Source organism: Oncorhynchus nerka, linkage group LG2, assembly GCF_034236695.1.
Source record: "Oncorhynchus nerka isolate Pitt River linkage group LG2, Oner_Uvic_2.0, whole genome shotgun sequence".
In the NCBI taxonomy this organism is placed as follows: domain Eukaryota; kingdom Metazoa; phylum Chordata; class Actinopteri; order Salmoniformes; family Salmonidae; genus Oncorhynchus; species Oncorhynchus nerka.
The window spans coordinates 10,041,536-10,065,382 of record NC_088397.1 but is presented as its reverse complement, the minus strand read 5'-3'; the positions used below and the strand labels follow the sequence as shown (position 1 = coordinate 10,065,382).

Sequence of the window (23,847 nt, the reverse complement as noted above, 5' to 3'; positions counted from 1 at the left end):
AGAGTGGTGTGATGGGTCAGATCTGGAGCATAGTGGTCCTCTTGAAGAGTGGTGTGATGGGTCAGATATGAGGCATAGTGATCCTCTTGAAGAGTGATGTGATGGGTCAGATATGAGGCATAGTGATCCTCTTGAAGAGTGGTGTGATGGGTCAGATCTGGAGCATAGTGGTCCTCTTGAAGAGTGGTGTGATGGGTCAGATATGAGGCATAGTGATCCTTTTGAAGAGTGATGTGATGGATCAGATCTGGAGCAGAGTGGTCCTCTTGAAGAGTTGTGTGATGGGTCAGATCTGGAGCATAGTGGTCCTCTTGAAGAGTGGTGTGATGGGTCAGATCTGGAGCAGAGTGGTCCTCTTGAAGAGTGGTGTGATGGATCAGATCTGGAGCAGAGTGGTCCTCTTGAAGAGTTGTGTGTGGGTCAGATCTGGAGCAGAGTGGTCCTCTTGATGAGTTATGTGATGGGTCAGATCTGGAGCAGAGTGGTCCTCTTGAAGAGTTATGTGATGGGTCAGATCTGGAGCGTAGTGGTCCTCTTGAAGAGTTATGTGATGGGTCAGATCTGGAGCATAGTGGTCCTCTTGAAGAGTGGTGTGATGGGTCAGATCTGGAGCAGAGTGGTCCTCTTGAAGAGTTATGTGATGGGTCAGATCTGGAGCGTAGTGGTCCTCTTGAAGAGTTATGTGATGGGTCAGATCTGGAGCATAGTGGTCCTCTTGAAGAGTGGTGTGATGGGTCAGATCTGGAGCAGAGTGGTCCTCTTGAAGAGTGATGTGATGGGTCAGATCTGGAGCGTAGTGGTCCTCTTGAAGAGTGGTGTGATGGGTCAGATCTGGAGCATAGTGGTCCTCTTGAAGAGTGGTGTGATGGGTCAGATCTGGAGCAGAGTGGTCCTCTTGAAGAGTTATGTGATGGGTCAGATCTGGAGCAGAGTGGTCCTCTTGAAGAGTGATGTGATGGGTCAGATCTGGAGCGTAGTGGTCCTCTTGAAGAGTGGTGTGATGGGTCAGATCTGGAGCAGAGTGGTCCTCTTGAAGAGTGATGTGATGGGTCAGATCTGGAGCATAGTGGTCCTCTTGAAGAGTGGTGTGATGGGTCAGATCTGGAGCGTAGTGGTCCTCTTGAAGTGTTGTGTGATGGGTCAGATCTGGAGCATAGTGGTCCTCTTGAAGAGTGGTGTGATGGGTCAGATATGAGGCCTAGTGATCCTCTTGAAGAGTGGTGTGATGGGTCAGATCTGGAGCAGAGTGGTCCTCTTGAAGAGTGGTGTGATGGGTCAGATCTGGAGCATAGTGATCCTCTTGAAGAGTGGTGTGATGGGTCAGATCTGAGCATAGTGGCCCTCTTGAAGAGTGGTGTGATGGGTCAGATCTGGAGCATAGTGAGCCTCTTGAAGAGTGGTGTGATGGGTCAGATCTGGAGCAGAGTGGTCCTCTTGAAGAGTGGTGTGATGGGTCAGATCTGGAGCATAGTGATCCTCTTGAAGAGTGGTGTGATGGGTCAGATCTGGAGCATAGTGATCCTCTTGAAGAGTGATGTGATGGGTCAGATCTGGAGCATAGTGATCCTCTTGAAGAGTTGTGTGATGGATCAGATCTGGAGCATAGTGGTCCTCTTGAAGAGTGATGTGATGGGTCAGATCTGGAGCAGAGTGATCCTCTTGAAGAGTGGTGTGATGGGTCAGATCTGGAGCAGAGTGGTCCTCTTGAAGAGTGGTGTGATGGGTCAGATCTGGAGCATAGTGGTCCTCTTGAAGAGTTGTGTGATGGGTCAGATATGAGGCATAGTGGTCCTCTTGAAGAGTGGTGTGATGGGTCAGATATGAGGCATAGTGGTCCTCTTGAAGAGTGGTGTGATGGGTCAGATATGAGGCATAGTGGTCCTCTTGAAGAGTGGTGTGATGGGTCAGATATGAGGCATAGTGGTCCTCTTGAAGAGTTGTGTGATGGGTCAGATATGAGGCATAGTGATCCTCTTGAAGAGTGGTGTGATGGGTCAGATCTGGAGCATAGTGGTCCTCTTGAAGAGTGGTGTGATGGGTCAGATCTGGAGCATAGTGTTCCTCTTGAAGAGTGGTGTGATGGGTCAGATCTGGAGCATAGTGGTCCTCTTGAAGAGTGGTGTGATGGGTCAGATCTGGAGCGTAGTGGTCCTCTTGAAGTGTTGTGTGATGGGTCAGATCTGGAGCATAGTGGTCCTCTTGAAGAGTGGTGTGATGGGTCAGATATGAGGCCTAGTGATCCTCTTGAAGAGTGGTGTGATGGGTCAGATCTGGAGCAGAGTGGTCCTCTTGAAGAGTGGTGTGATGGGTCAGATCTGGAGCATAGTGATCCTCTTGAAGAGTGGTGTGATGGGTCAGATCTGGAGCATAGTGGCCCTCTTGAAGAGTGGTGTGATGGGTCAGATCTGGAGCATAGTGAGCCTCTTGAAGAGTGGTGTGATGGGTCAGATCTGGAGCAGAGTGGTCCTCTTGAAGAGTGGTGTGATGGGTCAGATCTGGAGCATAGTGATCCTCTTGAAGAGTGGTGTGATGGGTCAGATCTGGAGCATAGTGATCCTCTTGAAGAGTGATGTGATGGGTCAGATCTGGAGCATAGTGATCCTCTTGAAGAGTTGTGTGATGGATCAGATCTGGAGCATAGTGGTCCTCTTGAAGAGTGATGTGATGGGTCAGATCTGGAGCAGAGTGATCCTCTTGAAGAGTGGTGTGATGGGTCAGATCTGGAGCAGAGTGGTCCTCTTGAAGAGTGGTGTGATGGGTCAGATCTGGAGCATAGTGGTCCTCTTGAAGAGTTGTGTGATGGGTCAGATATGAGGCATAGTGGTCCTCTTGAAGAGTGGTGTGATGGGTCAGATATGAGGCATAGTGGTCCTCTTGAAGAGTGGTGTGATGGGTCAGATATGAGGCATAGTGGTCCTCTTGAAGAGTGGTGTGATGGGTCAGATATGAGGCATAGTGGTCCTCTTGAAGAGTTGTGTGATGGGTCAGATATGAGGCATAGTGATCCTCTTGAAGAGTGGTGTGATGGGTCAGATCTGGAGCATAGTGGTCCTCTTGAAGAGTGGTGTGATGGGTCAGATCTGGAGCATAGTGTTCCTCTTGAAGAGTGGTGTGATGGGTCAGATCTGGAGCATAGTGGTCCTCTTGAAGAGTGGTGTGATGGATCAGATGAAGTGAAGACAATCAGCGCATTACAACTTTATCAAGTTGATATTTTATAAGCAAACTAGAAGAGGACACTCTTGAAGAAACTTTGTACTCAGCTGGCTGAAAGTATTTCCATGGTACTAGTAGAATAATGTTGTGGCTTAGAGACGTCTTTAAAAAAGAGCAACTTGATCATATACATACTTAGCGTCCTTCTCCCACACGGCTCAGGGGCATATTTTAGGACTTTCCAGAAGGCACCAAACACATCAACCTCCTGACTCTTCTGGCTTTTCATGACACTTTCTGTAAGCATAAAATATATGTTTTCCATAATGTGGGCTTGTAGGATATAATATTAACACACAGTCAAATATATTTAACAGTCAGAATCTACTAAAAGTGGTAGCAAAGGCATGTTTGCTCCTCTGTCCCTTCATATCGAGGTGGGACATTAATTCATTGCTCATCAATCTGAAGCATTTTTTATCTGAACTCCTCTTTAAATGGTCAAGTTTAGCTTAATCCTAATTCACATTGTGATATTCAAACAACTTATTATAAGCACAGCTCCATAATCCTGAGGACATTGTCCTGGACAGAGGTACCCCAATATAGGACAGCTTGGCAGTCTTAAAAAAATGATGCAAAAATGTAAGTATGTGTAAAGATACAATATAATATTATATTTTTCAAAAGTGATGCGTCTGTCATATCATTCCTGCAACAAACAGTGTTGGAAATGGGTGTAACTGCACGTGTGTGAGTCTGAGTGAGCAACAGAGAGAATGAGCAAGAGAGAAATGGAAGAAATTTATATGACTCACCAGGGGAGGTGTCTGTTGAATCAGGAAACTTTACATGACTCAACAGGGGATGTGTCTGTTGAATCAGGAAACTTTACATGACTCACCAGGGGGGGTGTCTGTTGAATCAGTAAACTTTACATGACTCACCAGGGGAGGTGTCTGTTGAATCAGGAAACTTTACATGACTCACCAGGGGAGGTGTCTGTTGAATCAGGAAACTTTACATGACTCACCAGGGGAGGTGTCTTTTGAATCAGGAAACTTTACATGACTCACCAGGGGAGGTGTCTTTTGAATCAGGAAACTTTACATGACTCACCAGGGGAGGTGTCTGTTGAATCAGGAAATTGTACATGACTCACCAGGGGAGCTGTCTGTTGAATCAGGAAACTTTACATGACTCACCAGGGGAGGTGTCTGTTGAATCAGGAAACTTTACATGACTCAACAGGGGATGTGTCTGTTGAATCAGGAAACTTTACATGACTCACCAGGGGGGGTGTCTGTTGAATCAGTAAACTTTACATGACTCACCAGGGGAGGTGTCTGTTGAATCAGGAAACTTTACATGACTCACCAGGGGAGGTGTCTGTTGAATCAGGAAACTTTACATGACTCACCAGGGGAGGTGTCTTTTGAATCAGGAAACTTTACATGACTCACCAGGGGAGGTGTCTTTTGAATCAGGAAACTTTACATGACTCACCAGGGGAGGTGTCTGTTGAATCAGGAAACTTTACATGACTCACCAGGGGAGGTGTCTGTTGAATCAGGAAACTTTACATGACTCACCAGGGGAGGTGTCTGTTGAATCAGGAAATTGTACATGACTCACCAGGGGAGCTGTCTGTTGAATCAGGAAACTTTACATGACTCACCAGGGGAGGTGTCTGTTGAATCAGGAAACTTTACATGACTCACCAGGGGGGGTGTCTGTTGAATCAGGAAACTTTACATGACTCACCAGGGGGGGTGTCTGTTGAATCAGTAAACTTTACATGACTCACCAGGGGATGTGTCTGTTGAATCAGTAAACTTTACATGACTCACCAGGGGAGGTGTCTGTTGAATCAGGAAACTTTACATGACTCACCAGGGGAGGTGTCTGTTGAATCAGGAAACTTTACATGACTCACCAGGGGGGGTGTCTGTTGAATCAGTAAACTTTACATGACTCACCAGGGGATGTGTCTGTTGAATCAGTAAACTTTACATGACTCACCAGGGGAGGTGTCTGTTGAATCAGGAAACTTTACATGACTCACCAGGGGAGGTGTCTGTTGAATCAGGAAACTTTACATGACTCACCAGGGGAGGTGTCTGTTGAATCAGGAAACTTTTCATGACTCACCAGGGGAGGTGTCTGTTGAATCAGGAAACTTTTCATGACTCACCAGGGGGGGTGTCTGTTGAATCAGGAAACTTTACATGACTCACCAGGGGAGGTGTCTGTTGAATCAGGACACAAGGCTCTTACAAAGTTGGTTCGTAGGAATCAATACACATAGAAAATCTCAGTACCAAACAACATTTTTCACACATCTTACTGTCAATGACTATGGATTTAAGGAGGGGTGGTTCTGCTCTCTCCATTCCCTGGGATGTGGCAGAATAGGTCCCTGGTAACTGAGTGGGTGGCCATAGACATGTTTCAGGAACTGTAAAGACAGAGACGAATCAAGGTCTTCACTAAGTTAGGCTTGGTCTAGCAGGTACATTGACTATGTGGCCTGTTAGCAATGTGTAAGCCATTTTCTACAAGAAATCATCTCCAGAAATAAAAGCTTCTCCCAAGTGGGTGTGACACCTACTCCCGTTGCCTGCTGATATCTGCTTTGGTGATTGCTGCTCTCGTAAAAGCCTGGGTTTTCAGCTCGTTAACACTAGAAGCTTATTACCTAAAATGGATCAATTGAAAGTGTGGGTTCACAGCTTAAATCCAGACGTGTTGGTCATTCCTGAGACGTGATTAAGGAAGAGTGTTCTAAATACTGATGTTAACCTTTCTGGTTATAAACTTTTTCGTCAAGACAGATCTTCCAAAGGTGGGGGAGTGGCAATCTTTTCCAAGGATCACCTTCAGTGCTCAACCAAGTCTGTCCCCAAACAATTTGAGTTGCTGGATTTTAGCGTTAAAGTTTCAAATAGCTCTTTGTTGACTGTTGCTGGGTGCTATCGTCCTCCATAAGCACTGGCCTGTACCCTACCTGCCCTAAGCTCTCTCCTGGCCCTCTTACACTAAGTCTGAATATCCTGCTAGGTGACCTAAGCTCTCTCCTGGCCCTCTTACACTAAGTCTGAATATCCTGCTAGGTGCCCTAAGCTCTCTCCTGGCCCCCTTACACTAAGACTGAATATCCTGCTAGGTGCCCTAAGCTCTCTCCTGGCCCCCTTACACTAAGTCTGAATATCCTGCTAGGTGCCCTAAGCTCTCTCCTGGCCCCCTTACACTAAGTTTGAATATCCTGCTAGGTGCCCTAAGCTCTCTCCTGGCCCCTTACACTAAGTCTGAATATGTCCTGCTAGGTGCCCTAAGCTCTCTCCTGGCCCCCTGACACTAAGTCTGAATATCCTGCTAGGTGCCCTAAGCTCTCTCCTGGCCCCCTTACACTAAGTCTGAATATCCTACTAGGTGCCCTAAGCTCTCTCCTGGCCCCCTTACACTAAGTCTGAATATCCTGCTAGGTGCCCTAAGCTCTCTCCTGGCCCCCTTACACTAAGTCTGAATATGTCCTGCTAGGTGCCCTAAGCTCTGTCCTGGCCCCCTTACACTAAGTCTGAATATCCTGCTAGGTGCCCTAAGCTCTCTCCTGGCCCCCTTACACTAAGTCTGAATATCCTGCTAGGTGACCTAAGCTCTCTCCTGGCCCCCTTACACTAAGTCTGAATATCCTGCTAGGTGACCTAAGCTCTCTCCTGGCCCCCTTACACTAAGTCTGAATATCCTGCTAGGTGCCCTAAGCTCTCTCCTGGCCCCCTTACACTAAGTCTGAATATCCTGCTAGGTGCCCTAAGCTCTCTCCTGGCCCCCTTACACTAAGTCTGAATATCCTGCTAGGTGACCTAAACTGGGACATGCCTAAACCACCTGACCAAGTCCTAAAGCAATGGGACTCCCTAAATCTTTCTCAGATTATTAACAATCCCACAAAGTATGACTCCAAACACCCAACAAAGGATACGTTGCTCAATGTTATCCTCACAAATAATCCTGATAGGTATCAGTCTGGTGTTTTCAGTAATGACCTTAGTGATCACTGTTTTACAGCCTGTGTTTGTAATGGCTGCTCAGTGAAACGTCCTGTCATGATTTGTCATAGACGCTTGGTAAAAAAACTTTAATGAGCAAGTCTTCCTTCATGACGTGGCCTCTGTAAATTGGTATAGAATCAGCTTGATCCCCTCTGTCGAAGACACTTGGACCTTCTTTTTATACATGTCAGTGGTATTGCTAACAAACACACGCCCCCATAAAGAAAATGAGAATTAAAAACAGGTTCAGCCCCTGGTTTGACCGTGATCTTGCGGAGTTACCCCACCTCAAGAATTACATTTGGCGAAAGGCTCGGCACACGTGTACTCAGGTTGACTGGCTCTCGTTCAGGCAAATGAGAAATAAGTGCACTCAGGCTATCCGGAAGGCCAAAGTTAGTTACTATAAGGAGCAGTTCTCTCTCTGTGGGTCTAATCCCAAGACGTTCTGTAAACAGTTAAAGACCTGAAGAATGAACCCTCCTCCTCACAGCTGCCCATGTCCCTTAAAGTTGATGATGTGGTTGTTACTGTCATGAAGCACATGGCTGAGCTCTTTAATCACCACTTCATTAAGTTGGGATTCCTATTTGACTGAGCCATGCCTCCTCACCCATCCAACATTTCCTAATCTCCCACCTTTCCTAATGCGACTAGCCCCTCTTTTTTCCTATCCCCGCTACAAAGTTTCTCCCTGCAGGCTGTCACTGAGTCCGAGGTGCTAGAGGAGCTCCTTAAACTTGACCCCCAAAAAACTTCTGGGTCAGAGGGTTTAGACCCTTTCTTTTTTAAGGTTGCTGCCCCTATCATCGCCAAGCCCATCTCTGACCTTTTAACCTGTCTCTGCTCTCTGGGGAGGTTCACATTGCTTGGAAGGCAGCCACGGTTTGTCCTTTATTTAAAGGGGGGGATCAAGCTGATCCTAACTGTTATAGGCCTATTTCTATTTTGCCCTGTTTATCAAAAGTGTTGGAAAAACTTGTCAATAATCAACTGACTGGCTTTCTTGATGCCTATAGTATTCTCTCTGGTATGCAAACTGGTTTCCACTCAGGTTATGGATGTGTCACTGCAACCTTAAAGGTCCTCAATGATGTCACCATTGCCCTTGATTCTAAGCAATGTTGTGCTGCTATTTTTATTGACTTGGCCAAAGCTTTTGATTACGGTAGACCATTCCATTCTTGTGGGCCGGCTAAGGAGTATTGGTGTCTCTTTGCTAACTACCTCTCTCAAAGAGTGCAGTGTAAGTCAGAACATCTGCTGTCTCAGCCACTGCCTGTCACCAAGGGTGTACCCTAAGGCTCGATCCTAGGCCCCCCGCTCTTCTCAATTTACATAAACAACATAGCTCCAGCAGTAGGAAGCTCTCTTATCCATTTATATGCAGATGATACAGTTTTATACTCACCTGGCCCCTCCCCGAATGTTGTGTTAAACGCTCTACAACAAAGCTTTCTTAGTGTCCAACAAGCTTTCTCTTCCCTTAACCTTGTTCTGAACACCTCCAAAACAAAGGCCATGTGGTTTGGTAAGAAAAATGCCCCTCTCGCCACAGGTGTGATTACTACTGAGGGTTTAGAGCTTGAGGTAGTCACATCATACAAGTACATGGGGGTATGGCTGGATGGTACACTGTCCTTCTCTCAGCACATATCAAAGCTGCAGGTAAAAGTTAATCGTAATCGCTCCTCTTTCACCCCAGCTACCAAACTAACCATGATTTAGATGACCGTCCTACTCATGCTAGATTACGGAGACGTAATGTATAGATCTGCAGGTAATGGTGCTCTCTTGAGCGTCTAGATGTTCTTTACCATTCTGCCATCAGATTTGCCACCAATGCTCCTTAAGATCATTCAATGTAAGATCATTGAACAGGTGCCCTAAGCTCTCTCCTGGCCCCCTTACACTAAGTCTGAATATGTCCTGCTAGGTGCCCTAAGCTCTCTCCTGGCCCCCTTACACTAAGTCTGAATATCCTGCTAGGTGCCCTAAGCTCTCTCCTGGCCCCCTTACACTAAGTCTGAATATCCTGCTAGGTGACCTAAGCTCTCTCCTCTCTGTATACCCGTCGCAAGACCCAGTGGTTGATTCTTCTTTATAAAACCCTCTTAGGCCTCACTCCCCCCTACCTGAGATATCTACCTCAACCCTCTTAGGCCTCACTCCCCCCTATCTGAGATATCTACCTCAGCACTCTATACTCCTCTGTAAACTGGTCATCTCTGTATACCCGTCGCAAGACCCAGTGGTTGATTCTTCTTTATAAAACCCTCTTAGGCCTCACTCCCCCCTATCTGAGATATCTACCTCAGCCCTCATCCTCCACATACAACACCCATTCTGCCAGTCACGTTCTGTTAAAGATCTCCAAAGCACACACATCCCTGGGTTGCTCGTCTTTTCAGTTCGCTGCAGCTAGCGACTGGAATGAGCTGCAAAAAACACTCAAACTGGACAGTTTCATCTCCATCTCTTCATTCAAAGACTCAATTATGGACACTCTTACTGACAGTTATGGCTGCTTTGCGTGATGTTTTGTTGTCTCTACCTTTTTTCCCTTCTGTGCTGTTGTCTGCGCACAATAATGTTTGTACCCTGTTTTGTGCTGCTACCATGTGTTGCTACTACCATGTTGTGTTGCTACCATGTGTTTTTATGTTGTATTGTCATGTGTTGCTGCCATGCTATGTTGTTGTCTTAGGTCTATCTTTATGTAGTGTTGTGTTGTCTCTCTTGTCGTGATGTGTGTTTTGTCCTACATTTTATTTTATTTATTTATATTTTTAATCCCAGCCCCCAACCCCACAGGAGGCTTTTGCCTTTTGGTAGGCCGTCATTGTAAATAAGAGTTTGTTCTTAACTGACTTGCCAAGTTAAATAAAAGTGAAATAAAAAATAAAATGAAAAATCAGTTATAAAGCAACCTTCAGCCTTGTGGTGGTGCAAAATCTATACTTTTTTGTGTCTAAAGAAGGAAGTGGACCTGTTGATGTGTCTGTGGTAGATCATAAGACCTCTCTGTGGTGCTCTACAAAGACCCCAGTCACAAAAACTAGGTTGCACTAGCAGAGGTGCCATTGTTTCTGCATAGGAGTAACACGAATACAAGCTAGACGACAGCAGAACTTCCTACACTCAGCTCTCAAGGCCCATTATAACCAAGTCAACCCAGGCAAATGAGCTTCACTTTGGTTTGATTTAGTTTTATTTTGTTCCTCTACTGAGTAAATAACGTTGCATTGGCGTCACATCTGTAGTCGGTCTCAGCAGGCAGTGTTGGGTCAACGTTTGGTTCTGCAGTTGGTCAGTATGTGTGGAAGCGTATCCAGACTTGCTCTGCTTCTGGTGCTGTGGGGTCTATGCACAGCTGTTAACGGTAAGAGAGATGTATGCCATTATGTATTTAATTTGTCCACTAGCCCTGAACCTAACAGGAGTACTTACAGGAGTACTTACAGGAGTACTTACAGGAGTTAGACCTACACAGTAATAAGGACACTGCATTGTAAAGATAACCACATTGTTCACTACAGTTTTAATGCAGTTAGTCAATATGAATAAACTTTACTTTGCTTTACTTCACTAGCTACTCGTGCACTGTATTGTAAAGTGTAATTGCTCACTACAGTTTTAATGCAGTTAGTCAATATGAATAAACTTCACTTTGCTTTACTTCACTAGCTACTCGTGCACTGTATTGTAAAGTGTAATTGCTCACTACAGTTTTAATGCAGTTACTCAACAAGAATAAACTTTAATTTTTACTTCACTACCACTAGCTACTCATCTTATGTTTTATCACAAGCAACACAAAAACAAAATGGAAACAATACAAATCATTCTCTAAGATGGTCAGCATAACATTTCCAAATTCTGTCAAATATGTATGGTTTAATATGTATGGTTTAATATGTATGGTTTAATATGTATGGTTTAATATGTATGGTTTAATATGTATGGTTTAATATGTATGGTTTAATATGTATGGTTTAATATGTATGGTTTAATGTGTATGGTTTAATATGTATGGTTTAATATGTATGGTTTAACATGTATGGTTTAATATGTATGGTTTAATATGTATGGTTTAATATGTATGGTTTAATATGTATGGTTTAATATGTATGGTTTAATATGTATGGTTTAATTCCAGTTTGTTATTGAGCGTGGATATGGAGCTTTCCAATTGATGGCTTTATTTTTTATTGCAGCAAGTAGACCTAGATGACCAAAAGTTCTCTGATATTGATCACCAATATTTACATTTCCCAACAAACATAATCGTGGAGATGAATGGATATAACTTCCTAGACCTAATGAAATGGTAGCACATACATTATCCCAGAATGGTGTCAGTTTGTCACAGGACCACAGCATATGTAATATAGTTCCTTTGTGCTTTTTGCATCTCCAACAGAGATGTGACATTTCTGGGTGACATTACATGCATTCTGGCAGGACTATAGTAAGTCCTATGAATTATCTTACATTGGATTAGTTCATGTCTTTGTAGGAGCAGGTATGAACATTTGAACATATCTGTGACCAATGATTCTCCTCGATTTCTTCATTTAGATCTGTTTACCATTTGTTCATTATAGGTTCTGAACCACCAGGTAAAGTTTCAATCAGCCCTTGATATAACTTGGCAATCAACTTCTTTGTCGTAGCAGCTTCTTTCAGGATTTTTTTCATGCTAGATGCCTTAGGTTCCTCCATATTCTGTTGAAGTGATTGAATATGATTTCTGAGTTTTGAGAACTTAAAAAAATCGGCCTTGGATTGTGTAATTGATTAAATAACAGCAGAGATCCATCATAGTAAACATGATAAATATTCATGATGCCAATTTGTAAGCAGGACTTAAAGGGGTCATCATTAAACACTGGAGGTAAGGTGGGGTTATTCCAAATAGGGGTGATTGGCTATATTGGTTCTTTCCACCTCATGAATTTACATACATTGCCCCAAATATGAATAGATTTGAGAATCATTCCATTGTCTGTTTTTTTTAATGCCTTGGAGCTGAAGTAGTGAATATGTTTTAGATCATACAATGTTACATTTGTGGCTTTAATACTCCTCCATTCCACAAGGATAGTCTCCTGTCCATTGTATTAGTGAACGCCGTGGTGCAGCCCAGTCATACATCTTCATGTGAGGTGGTCCAAGACCTCCAGCTTCATAGGAGAAGTATAAAACAGTCCATTTGACTCTCGAGGTCTTTTCATTCCATACACTTGGAGAGCAGGACATTTATTTTATTAAAGAGGTTTGATGGAATTGAAACGGGCAAGGCCTGGATAAATACATCAACCTTGGTAATATAAACATTTGAAATATTTTGACCCTACCGAACATAAAAATAGGGAGAGATCTCCATCTCTGAACATCAGATTCATACCCATCTATTAAAAGGAGAGTAATTGATGTTTTATGCCTCCTCCAGATTGCATGGTATCAGTACACCCAGGTACTTCATATGTGTCTTTGTTCATTTCATTGTTCTGTATTAACAATGGATCATTATCTTTCTTTTTAAGTAGGGTGATTGTAGCCAAACATAGTGACTGGGGAAGTTCATTTTTCTCTAGAGCTGCTGTGAGCATAAGTAACATAGGCCTTAGTAATCTGGGATAAAGGTGTCTATAAAGTTCCACTGGGAATCCATCATTACTAGGAGATTTCCCAGTATGAAGATAATTGATGCCCTCCAACAGTTCACCTGGGGTGATGTTTTATCCATATTCCTTTTCTCTGGTTCATTTATAATTGGTCAAATGGCCTTAAGGAAATTGTCTGTATCTTCCTTTGAACTTTTGTTTTGGGATTGATACAGTTTGTGATAAAATGTTTTAAAGTCAAAGTTAATTTCAGAAGGATCCATTGTTACGGGGGGTTTGAATGCTATGGATGGTTCATTCCTCTTTCTTCATTTGCCAAGCCAGCATTTCCCCTGCACTTTCACCTTGCTCAACATATTGTTGCTTGGATTTCATGGCAGCAATCTCTGCAGTTCGAGAGTTTATTGTGTTATATTCAAGCTTAAAAGTGTTCAACTGTTGAAGGGTGTCAACATTTCTATCTAAACTGTGTTTTCTTTGAGTCGTGGATTTTCTGTTCTAGTATTTCTAATTCTTTATTGGTCTTTTTTTTCTAATGTGAAGAGTAAGACATGATACAACCTCTCATGTATGATTTAAGACCTTCCCAGACTACAGTTGGACATACTTCATTGCCTACATTTATTTCCAAAAACGTGTCTATCTGTGTGTTGCGTGTCTATATGAGATAAACTCCTTATCTCCAAGAAACATTGTGTTGGATCGCTATGTCTCTGCTATTGGCATAGGAGGTTTGTGCTTAAACGTGAAAGACAATGGGCTATTGTCTGTAATTATTCTAGGAAGGTATTTACATTCAGAAACACAGTCAATTAAAGCCAAGTTTACAATAAAAAAAGTAAATGATTGAATATGAGTTGGAGGTAAGAGTAATAAGAGTATTGTCTTTCAGTTGAATGTTTCTATCTCCACAGTTCACACAGACCCATCTCTTTGATATTGTGGTTTAATACCTTAGACATGTTAGGAAAAGGATTTAGTTTAGTTGATGACTTGTCTAGAGTTGCATCCCGTACACAGTTAAACCCCCCCCATATAATATTCCTGTTCCATTGAGATCGTATGAGGTCATGAATTCACTTTGGGTCGTCTTCATTTGGACATTAACAGTTCAGTAAAGTGGCTTTTTCTTGTGTCAGGTTTCTTTCTACCATTATAAAACGTCATTTTGGGTCTGTAGAAATGTCTGTAGACTGAAATGGGACTTTTTATTCATGAGGATTGATAGAACTACTCATGCTCAATCAAACCGATCTCATGAAATAATATACCCACAATCTGTTTCCCTTCCTGTTTACAGTGACTCAGGAGAAAACATTGGAGACCGGAGGAGCAGATTCCACTCTTCTCTGCCCAAACCAAACACTCACTGACATCCTTACTGTAGTATGTCACAAAAATAGAGTTATAAGTGAGGGTCACGAGTGTAGAGTTTCATACGACGTTGAGACAAATCATACCAACAGCACTTGTGACCCCAGAGTCACACTGCAGACAGAGAATGACAGTGTGTTTCTACACATCACCAACATACAACCATCTGACGAAGGGAACTACACCTGTGTATGTACACATGATGGAGGCAATTCTGATATAAACATACATATTTCGGTCAATGGTAAGTGTTTGGTCTGATGGGATTGTTCACAATCATTTTAAAATGAACCCCAGCATATCTTATCATCACATATTTAGTGGGATGCCTGTCATGTGCTTACCTTGATGTTCTGTCAGTGTTTTGTGGTCTTGTTTCATAGACATCTGACAGAACTGAGCATTTCTGTAGTCACAATATTGGATTTTGTCATCAGTTCATGTAATAATGTCTTAAAATGTAGATACTGTCAAAAACACGATGCCTTAATGAAAATGAACAAGATGGCGGAAGAGAAACAAATAAGATCTTAATGTGTATTTTCCCCTTTCTCAGGGACCAAAGTGCAACAGGCCACAGACAACCGTCTCTTCTATTGGGGGATGATATCAGGTGTTGCAGAATGTGTAGCTGTCCTGGTGATTGGTGGTGTAATCATGAGGAAAATTCATCTCAGGTAAGATGATATTAATACATTGGTAAAAGAGTTGCTGTAATGAGTGTTTGACAGATTTTTGGCATTTGAATAATTACTTTGAAGCACTGTTGTAGAAATGATGCATTCTCAAATACATTTTACTTCTACAATGAGGATATAGTACTGAATTGGTGTCAGAAATACATGCAATGCTATGAGTTCATGGGGGCTTCAACCAAAATGTAAATCGAAACTAGGCTAGATGTTCAACTGACATCTGTGACCAGTGAGTAGTTTCCAATAGCTGCGCTGTTGTGGCTTCTCACGTCTCATTTCCTGTCAAAAACGAGTGTGGTGAAAAAAAACAGATTCACTGCACACAATCATTGTGCTCTGGGAAATGTGCGGTGTAAAACATGTTTCAGTTGGTGCTATGTTAATTCAATCTTGTTCTTTTTTGCTCAACAGGAGAACACTGCTACAAGTGTCTGGAACCGTCAACGAGGTGCCACAACACTGCTTGCTGTTACCTGTTAGTCAGCTGAGTCTTCATTTATAACCGTTGCGTACATTTCACAATAAATATCTGCGCGCAGCATTTCTGAAAAGACCGCACACATAAGACTGCGCACTTACAAAAATATTGAGATTCATCAGCTTGGCGGATGCCATGCATACACATGTTTCCCGTTATAAATCAGACCCATCCTGAATTTGTTCGCTTGTGAATGAATTTGTTCGCTGCGTACTGAAATGAAACCATTGCCGTTTCTAAATAGCAGTTCGCAAGCTTGATAAAATGTCTCTGGAGGTGTTTACAGTGACATTTGCTGAAAAAAACTATTGCAAATTGTTGTGGACCCGTAAACATATTGTAACTTTTTAATATGCTCCACTGGCCGTGAATTCTGAAACGTTGTCTAGAAAGAAAGAAATGACTTTCTGATTTTTAATATTGAACTCCAACAAAATACAACACGACCGTAAAGTTCTGCAGGCTACACAGCACCTATACAAAATCAAGACCCCACAACTCAAGGTGGGAAAACGGGCTGCCTAAGTATGATCCCAAATCAGAGACAATGATAAACAGCTGCCTCTGATTGGGAACCATACTAGGCCAACAAAGAAATAAAAACATAGATTTGCCCACCCAAGTCACACCCTGACCTAACCAAATAGAGAATAAACAAGGCTCTCTAAGGTCAGGGCGTGACACCTGGCCATGCTCTACCAACTGAGATACATGTGACTTAAATAACAGATGCGATGAATGGTAGCCTATCCTAACTTGTTGTAAGCCTATAGGCTAATGAAACCATCACAGTTTGAAAAGGTGAGGAAATTATTCTGCAATGATCATGGAAATGAAATAAATAGTAAAAATATACCTATTTCTAACTAGAAAATGGCATTTACTTAAGTAAATGTTGTAACGGCTTTCTACTGGTGAAGGAGAGTCGGACCAAACTGCAGCGTGTAGATTTCGATCCATGTTTAATAAAACAACTTAACACGAATCAACACACAAACTCAACAAAACAATAAACGAAACAAAAACAGCCTATACATGTGTCTACAAACCTCTAACAAGGACATCAAGACACACAGGACAATCACCCACAATACAACCAAAGAATATGGCTGCCTAAATATGGTTCCCAATCAGAGACAACGGTAAACACCTGCCTCTGATTGAGAACCACTTCAGACAGCCATAGACTCTCCCAGAACACCCCACTAAGCTACAATCCCACTAAGCTACACACCACATACAAAAACCCATGTCACACCCTGGCCTGACCAAAACATAAAGAAAAACACAAAATACTTCGACCAGGGCGTGACAAATGTGGTGTGTTTGCTAGTCTGGAAGTAAGTATGGTTGTGAAATAGTAGTAGTAGTGGTAGTGAAGGCAGTAGTAATGTTATTTTTTTTATTTGTCCGTTATTTTACCAGGTAAATTGACTGAGAACACATTCTCATTTGCAGCAACGACCTGGGGAATAGTTACAGGGGAGAGGAGGGGGATTAATGAGCCAATAGTTGTGTGGTTCAGTAGTTGTGTGGTTGTGGTCAGTAGTTGTGTGGTCACTATTCTGTGTTTCTGGTCAGTACTTTTGTGGTTGTGTTGTTGTGGTCAGTAATTGTGTTCAGTAGTTGTGAGGTTCAGTGGTTGTGTGGTTGTGGTCAGTAGTTGTGTGGTCAATAGTTGTGCGGTTGTGGTCAGTAGTTGTGTGGTTGTGGTTAGTAGTTGTGGTCAGTAGTTGTGTGGTCAGTATTCTGTGGTCAGTCATTTTGTGGTTGTGTGGTTGCGATCAATTGTTGTGTTCAGTAGCTGTGTGGTTGTGGTCAGACATTTTGTAGTTGTGGTCAGTAGGTGTGTGATTGTGGTCAGTTGGTGTGTGGTTCAGTAGTTGTGGTCAGTAGGTGTGGGGTTGTGGTCAGTAGTTGTGTGGTTCAGTAGTTGTGGTCAGTAGGTGTGGGGTTGTGGTCAGTAGTTGTGTGATTGTGGTCAGTCGTTTTGTGCTTGTGGTCAGTAGTTGTGGTCAGTACTACTCAGTAGTTGTGGTCAGTACTTTTGTGGTTGAGATCATTAGCTGTGGTCAGTAGTTGTGTGATTGTGGTCAGTAATTGTGGTTCAGTAGTTGTTAGTAGTTTTGTGGTTGAGGTCAGTAACTGTGGTCAGTAGTTGTGGTCAGTAGTTGTGTGGTTGTGGTCAGTAGTTATGGTTAGTAGTTGTGGATAGTAGTTGTGGTCAGTAGCTATGTGGTTGTGGTCAATAGTTGTGGTCAAATCGATTGATTGATAGAATAGGATAGCCTGAACATGTGAAAGTTTGTTTAGTGTTTCTCGCTTGAATGGTTCAAGAGTTACAGTTGTTGAGTAGTTTATGATAATTTATGCAAATGCATATACAAATTAATTAGAAGTTAGGATAGCCTGAATGTTTTAAAGTTAGTCTTTTAGCTTACTTTTTTCACCTTTATTTAACCAGGTAAGCTAGTTGAGAACAAGTTCTCATTTACAACTGCGACCGGGTCAAGATAAAGCAAAGCAGTGCAACACAAACAACAACACAGAATTACACATGGAATAAAAAAGCGTACCGTCAATACCACAATAGAAAAAAAGAAAGTCTATATATAGTGTGTGCAAATGGCGTGAGGAGGTAAGGCAATAAATAGGCCATAGTAGCGAAGTAATTACAATTTAGCAGATTAACACTGGAGTGTTAGATGAGCAGATGATGATGTGCAAGTAGAGATACTGGTGTGCAAAAGAGCAGAAAAGTAAATAAAAACAAAATGGGGATGATGTAGGTAGATTGGGTGGGCTATTTACAGATGGACTATGTACAGCTGCAGCGATCGGTTAGCTGCTCAGATAGCTGATGTTTAAAGTTAGTGAGGGAAATGTAAGTCTCCAGCTTCAGCGATTTTTGCTATTTGTTCCAGTCACTGGCAGCAGAGAACTGGAAGGAAAGGCGCCCAAAGGAGGTGCTGGCTTTGGGGATGACCAGTGAGATATACCTGCTGGAGCACGTGCTATGGGTGGGTATTGTTATCGTGACCAGTGCGCTAAGGTGGGCAGCGAACGGTTGAAAAGCATGCATTTGGTTTTACTAGCGTTTAAGAGCAGTTGGAGGCCACGGAAGGAGTGTTGTATGGCATTGAAGCTTGTTTGGAGGTTAGTTAACACAGTGTCCAAAGAAGGGCCAGATGTATACAGAATGGTGTCGTCTGCATAGAGGTGGATCAGGAAATCACCCGCAGCAAGAGCGGCATCGTTGATGTATACAGAGAAAAGAGTCGGCCCGAGAATTGAACCATGTGGTACCACCCCCATAGAGACTGCCAGAGGTCCGGACAACAGGCCCTCCGATTTGACACACTGAACTCTGTCTGAGAAGTAGTTGGTGAACCAGGCAAGACAGTCATTTGAGAAACCAAGGCTATTGATTCTGCCGATAAGAATACAGTGATTGACAGAGTCGAAAGCCTTGGCCAGGTCGATGAAGATGGCTGCACAGTACTGTATTTTATTGTTGGCAGTTATGATATCGTTTAGTACCTTGAGCGTGGCTGAGGTGCACCCATGACCATCTCCGCAACCGGATTACACAGCGGAGAAGGTACAGTGGGATTCGAAATGGTCAGTGATCTGTTTATTAACTTGGCTTTCAAAGACTTTAGAAAGGCAGGGCAGGATGGATATAGGTCTATAACAGTTTGGGTCTAGAGTGTCACCCCCTTTGAAGAGGGGGATGACCGTGGCAGCTTTCCAATCTTTAGGAATCTCAGACGATACGAAAGAGAGGTTGAACAGGTAATAGGGGTTGCAACAATGGCGGCGGATAATTTTAGAAAGAGAGGATCCAGATTATCTAGCCCAGCTGATTTGTACAGGTCCAGGTTTTGCAGCTCTTTCAGAACATCTGGTATCTGGATTTGGGTGAAGGAGATGCTGGGGAGGCTCGGGCAAGAAGCTGCGGGGGGTGTGTAGCTGTTTGCCCGGGGTTGGAGTAGCCAGGAGGAAAGCATAGCCAGCCGTAGAGAAATGCTTTTTGAAATGTTTGATTATCATGGATTTATCGGTGGTGACCGTGTTACCTAGCCTCAGTGCAGTGGGCAGCTGGGAGGAGGTGCTCTGGTTCTCCATGGACTTTACAGTGTCCCAAAACGTTTTGGAGTCAGGATGCAAATGTCTGTTTGAAAAAGCTAGCCTTTGATTTCCTGACTGACTGCGTGTATTGGTTCCGGACTTCCCTGAACAGTTACATATCGCAGGGACTATTCGATGCTATTGCAGTCCGCCACAGGATGTTTTTGTGCTGGTCAAGGGCAGTCAGGTCTGGGGTGAACCAAGGGATATATCTGTTCTTAGTTCTACATTTTTTGAAAGGGGCATGCTTATTTAAGACGGTGAATAAATGACTTTTAAAGAACTACCAGGCATCCTCGACTGATGGGATGAGGCCAATATCCTTCCAGGATACCCGGGCCAGGTCGATTAGAAAGGCCTGCTCGCAGAAGTGTTTTAGGGAGCGTGTGTGAGGGGTGGTCGTCTGACTGTGGACCCATAGCGGATGCAGGCAATGAGGCAGTGATTGCTGAGGTCCTGATTGAAAACAGCAGAGGTGTATTTGGAGGGCAAGTTGGTCAGGATGATATCTATGAGGGTGCCCGTGTTTACGGATTTAGGGTTGTACCTGGTGGTTTCCTTGATAATTTGTGTGAGATTGAGGGCATCTAGCTTAGATTGTAGGACTGCTGGGGTGTTAAGCATATCCCAGTTTAGGTCACCTAACAGAACGAACTCTGAAGATAGATGGGGGGCAATCAATTCACATATGGTGTCCAGGGCACAGCTGGAAGCTGAGGGGGGTCTATAACAGGCGGAAACAGTGAGAGATTTATTTCTGGAGATATTAATTTTTAAAATTAGAAGCTCGGACTGTTTGGGCATAGACCTTGAAAGTATAACAGAATTTTGCAAGCTATCTCTGCAGTATATTGCAGTAAATGTCAGGTTTTTTTTTCTTCCTAAACCAGGATTCAGCAAGGACATCAGGTTTAGTGGAGTGTGCCAAAGCAGTGAGTAAAACAAATTTAGGGAGGTGGCTTCTGATGTTAACATGCATGAAACCAAGGCCTTTTTGATTACAGAAGTCAACAAATGAGAGTGCCTGGGGACACGCAGGGCCTGGGCTAACCTCCACATCAACCGAGGAACAGAGGAGGAGTAGGATGAGGGTACGGCTAAAGGCTAGTAAAACTGGTCGTCTAGTGCGTTGGGGACAGAGAATAAAAGGAGCAGATTTCTGGGCGTGGTAGAATAGATTCAAGGCATAATGTGCAGACAGGGGTATGGTGGGGTGCGGGTACAGTGGAGATAAACCCAGGCACTGAGTGATGATAAGAGAGGTTGCATCTCTGGACACGCTGGCCAAGGAGCAGGATCATTTTTAATAGCTACTGTAATAATAATTCTGTAATAATGCCCAAATAACACTAGTGGGAATTTATTGCCCTCCCTCTGCCTCAACATGTGCTCTTAGCCAATTGTCTGACTTGCTATCTAACTATACTAACTCTGAATTATTAATTTGGGGGTGATCTTAATCTGGATTGTTTGATGCCAGTTTCTGATTGGCTGAAAGTTATCTTTATTGATCTAAATCTAACTCAGCTGAACCAAAACGCCCCAACTTTAAACACCCGGAAAAATCTACTCTTTTAGGTATTATTTTGACAAATGCTCCTCATAAGTATACAGACAATTTTTTCTAGTGAGTTCAGTGACTATTGTCCCATTGCCTGTATAAGAGCTGCAAATCTACCCAAATCTTGCCCTCGCTTTATTACAAAGAGAAATTATAGGAATTTCAATTAGCAACAATTCTTGTTGAAAGGGGGGTTGTGTCCGATACCTCTGACTCAGATCAGGCCCTAAATTATTTTACTTCTTTTCTCAACTCTATTGCAGATACGCCTGCTCTGTTCAAGAAACTAAGGGTAAGAGATAGAGCTAATCCCTGGTTCACGCATTAACTATCAGAGAAACTTCAGGAGAGAAATTTAGCGTGGGCTACAGCTAGGCTAACTGATTCTACGTATGACTGGCAGTCCTTCAGACGCATGAGAAATACATGTTTATCCATGATTAGAAAAGCGAAATCAACATACTTCTTGAACTGTGCATCTGAGAATGCTGGGAATTCAGCTGCCGTCTGGAAGGTAGTGAAATCTCTGAAACAAAACTCCACCCCCTCATTACCCCAGCAGGTTATAACAGCCTCTCCATAACAGATAAGATGGACATTTGTAGTGCTTTTAAGAACCACTTTGCCTCAGCGGGCCACCTATTTCATAAAATAGCTTCTGAAAACTAGAATTTAGAATGCTTTTTTATTAACTTCTCATTCTATTCTTAATGAACACCAATCTGGCTTTAGACGTGGACATAGCATTGTTTCAGCAGCAACACTTAGATGATGTGCTACATTGTTTAGACCATAACATCATTGTGCTGCCTTATGTTTTGACTTGTCGAAGGCATTTGATACAGTTGACCATTTCTTACTTACTCTAAGGTTGTCTGAAATGGGCCTAGATCAGGCATTTTGCAATTGGTTCAACAACTATCTAACAGACAAGGACACATTGTTTGCTTACTGACGCTATCAAATCTAGTTTCCTCAATATTATGAAAGGTGTGCCACAGAGGTCCATTTTTGGTCCCTGTTCTCTTCACTATTTTCATACACATCACTGCATTTTGTATAGTTTTCTTAGCTGGGAGTCTCTGACTACCAGAAGAGCCCAGAATTGGCTATTTTTTGTATATAAAGCGGTTCTTCAGAGACTCCCCCACTACCTCGGCTCATGTATTGACTGGAGATCCAGCCATTTTCAGACTCGCTCTCTGGACTGGCTGGTTCTAGAGGACCCACGGGTCTCCACTGACCTGGGGACAAATTATTTTAGTTTTTATGCCTCAGCTCATGGAATATCCTTCAGGCAACTTTGAAATGAGTGTTTGTTTTGATTGATCTTGTTGTATTTACTGTATTAATATTATGTATGTTCATGTTCACAGGGCTCCCTTACAAAATAGACCCTGGTCTCAATACTGACCCACCCTGTATAAATAAAAGTAATACATAACAAATATATTTATTCCTATGGTTCTCATTCAAACCCGTGTTAATTTAAGAACATTTTAAATGGCTATAGCTCAAAAAGTAAACACAGCATCAAAAATCCTTTGACAAGCAATCTAAACTGGGGCAGTCTGGACATTTGGAAGTTGGTTTATTTTTTAAAAGCTTAAATCTTTTAAACTTTAGAGAGTGAGCAGAATAAATATAATTATAATTATAGGAAGAAGAAATATAGAGTTGTGCTTTGCTTAGCAAGGACACCTAATTATTTTAGAATGCAAATATAAAATAAAGAGATTTTTTGCACTTCTCACTAACCGTGAATGATTGCATTAATTAGCTACATGTTTTATTGTTCTGAATAAGTGTGTTATCATATATTCCTGCACAATGCTACTACTAGGCTTCTTGCATTGCAATACTTCACCACTTGAACTCATGGTCTAAAGTTAGCATGAGGATAAGCACATTCTCATGTCAAGTTCAGTTTTTATAAATGACAACTTTTGCGTGGAAACGGACGCAGGCACGTTATGGGGGATATTTTGTGCGTACGCAGCGTTTATTAATGAGGCCCCTGCAGACTACGCTCTTTCACATTTTCAATAGAATTTTCCACAGAGCCATATGTTATTCTACAGTGTAATATGGTGACTATTGTTAATGTCTTTGTAGGAGGAGCCACAGGACAATGAGCCCTACAACACGTTCACAAGGAGAGACAATGGGCTTTACTCAACTCTGCAGCTGCCGCATCCTAACCCCTGACCTCTGGCACCGTTGACGACATGGCATTAGACACCTTCTCGTAACATACAGCTAGCTATACAGCTATATGATAGAGTGGTAGATATGCATTTACTGTGAATATTTTGATTAGTGAAAATGCATTTTCCCTTGTCTGACTTGCCATATATCAGCCTCTCCTTTACTGTAGATGTTCTGTGGTTGTTTTAAATATCAACACATACTGTCTGCAGGCTGCACATCTGTTATGGAAATACAAGTGTTACATGTCTAAAAAAGTATAGCTGTTGTGTTTGTGGATAGAACAAAGTATGTTTCTGTGGAGATCACCTGATCCCAAAGTCACTATCTTTTCCACCAGGTGTCAGTGTACTGTTGTAAAATACTAACATTGTCCTGTCATAAACATGAATGGAGAAATCAGTAAAAGTCCCAACTGACACTGTATTCAAACTGTAACTTTAAAATACAGAATATTAATGTAGACCTGTTTTGTAGTTTTCTGTTTCCTATATAGGCCTGGCTACATGAATTAGTCTACATGTTTAAGTGCATATCTTAATAAAAAAAACACAACAACTAG

At 42.6% G+C, this 23,847-nt stretch overlaps 1 protein-coding gene across 4 annotated transcripts; it reads left to right on the top strand.

Annotated features, from left to right (window-relative positions):
• Positions 1–7,335: 7,335 nt before the first annotated feature.
• On the top strand, positions 7,336–23,846 carry LOC135573622 (uncharacterized). Of its 4 annotated transcripts, none has more exons than XM_065022896.1 (6): positions 7,336–10,590; positions 14,139–14,456; positions 14,769–14,889; positions 15,319–15,355; positions 18,310–18,405; positions 20,521–23,182. In XM_065022896.1, the coding sequence occupies exons 1-6, from the start codon at positions 10,524–10,526 to the stop codon at positions 20,686–20,688; spliced, it is 807 nt and encodes a 268-aa protein (XP_064878968.1). In that variant the 5' UTR covers positions 7,336–10,523; the 3' UTR covers positions 20,689–23,182. The 4 variants fall into 4 exon arrangements, with proteins under 4 accessions (XP_064878968.1, XP_064878975.1, XP_064878984.1 ...); XM_065022903.1 differs by lacking the exon at positions 20,521–23,182 and adding an exon at positions 23,193–23,846 and having other exon boundaries at positions 7,352–10,590; XM_065022912.1 differs by lacking the exons at positions 18,310–18,405; positions 20,521–23,182 and adding an exon at positions 23,193–23,846 and having other exon boundaries at positions 7,359–10,590; positions 15,319–15,382.
• Position 23,847: the final 1 nt, after the last annotated feature.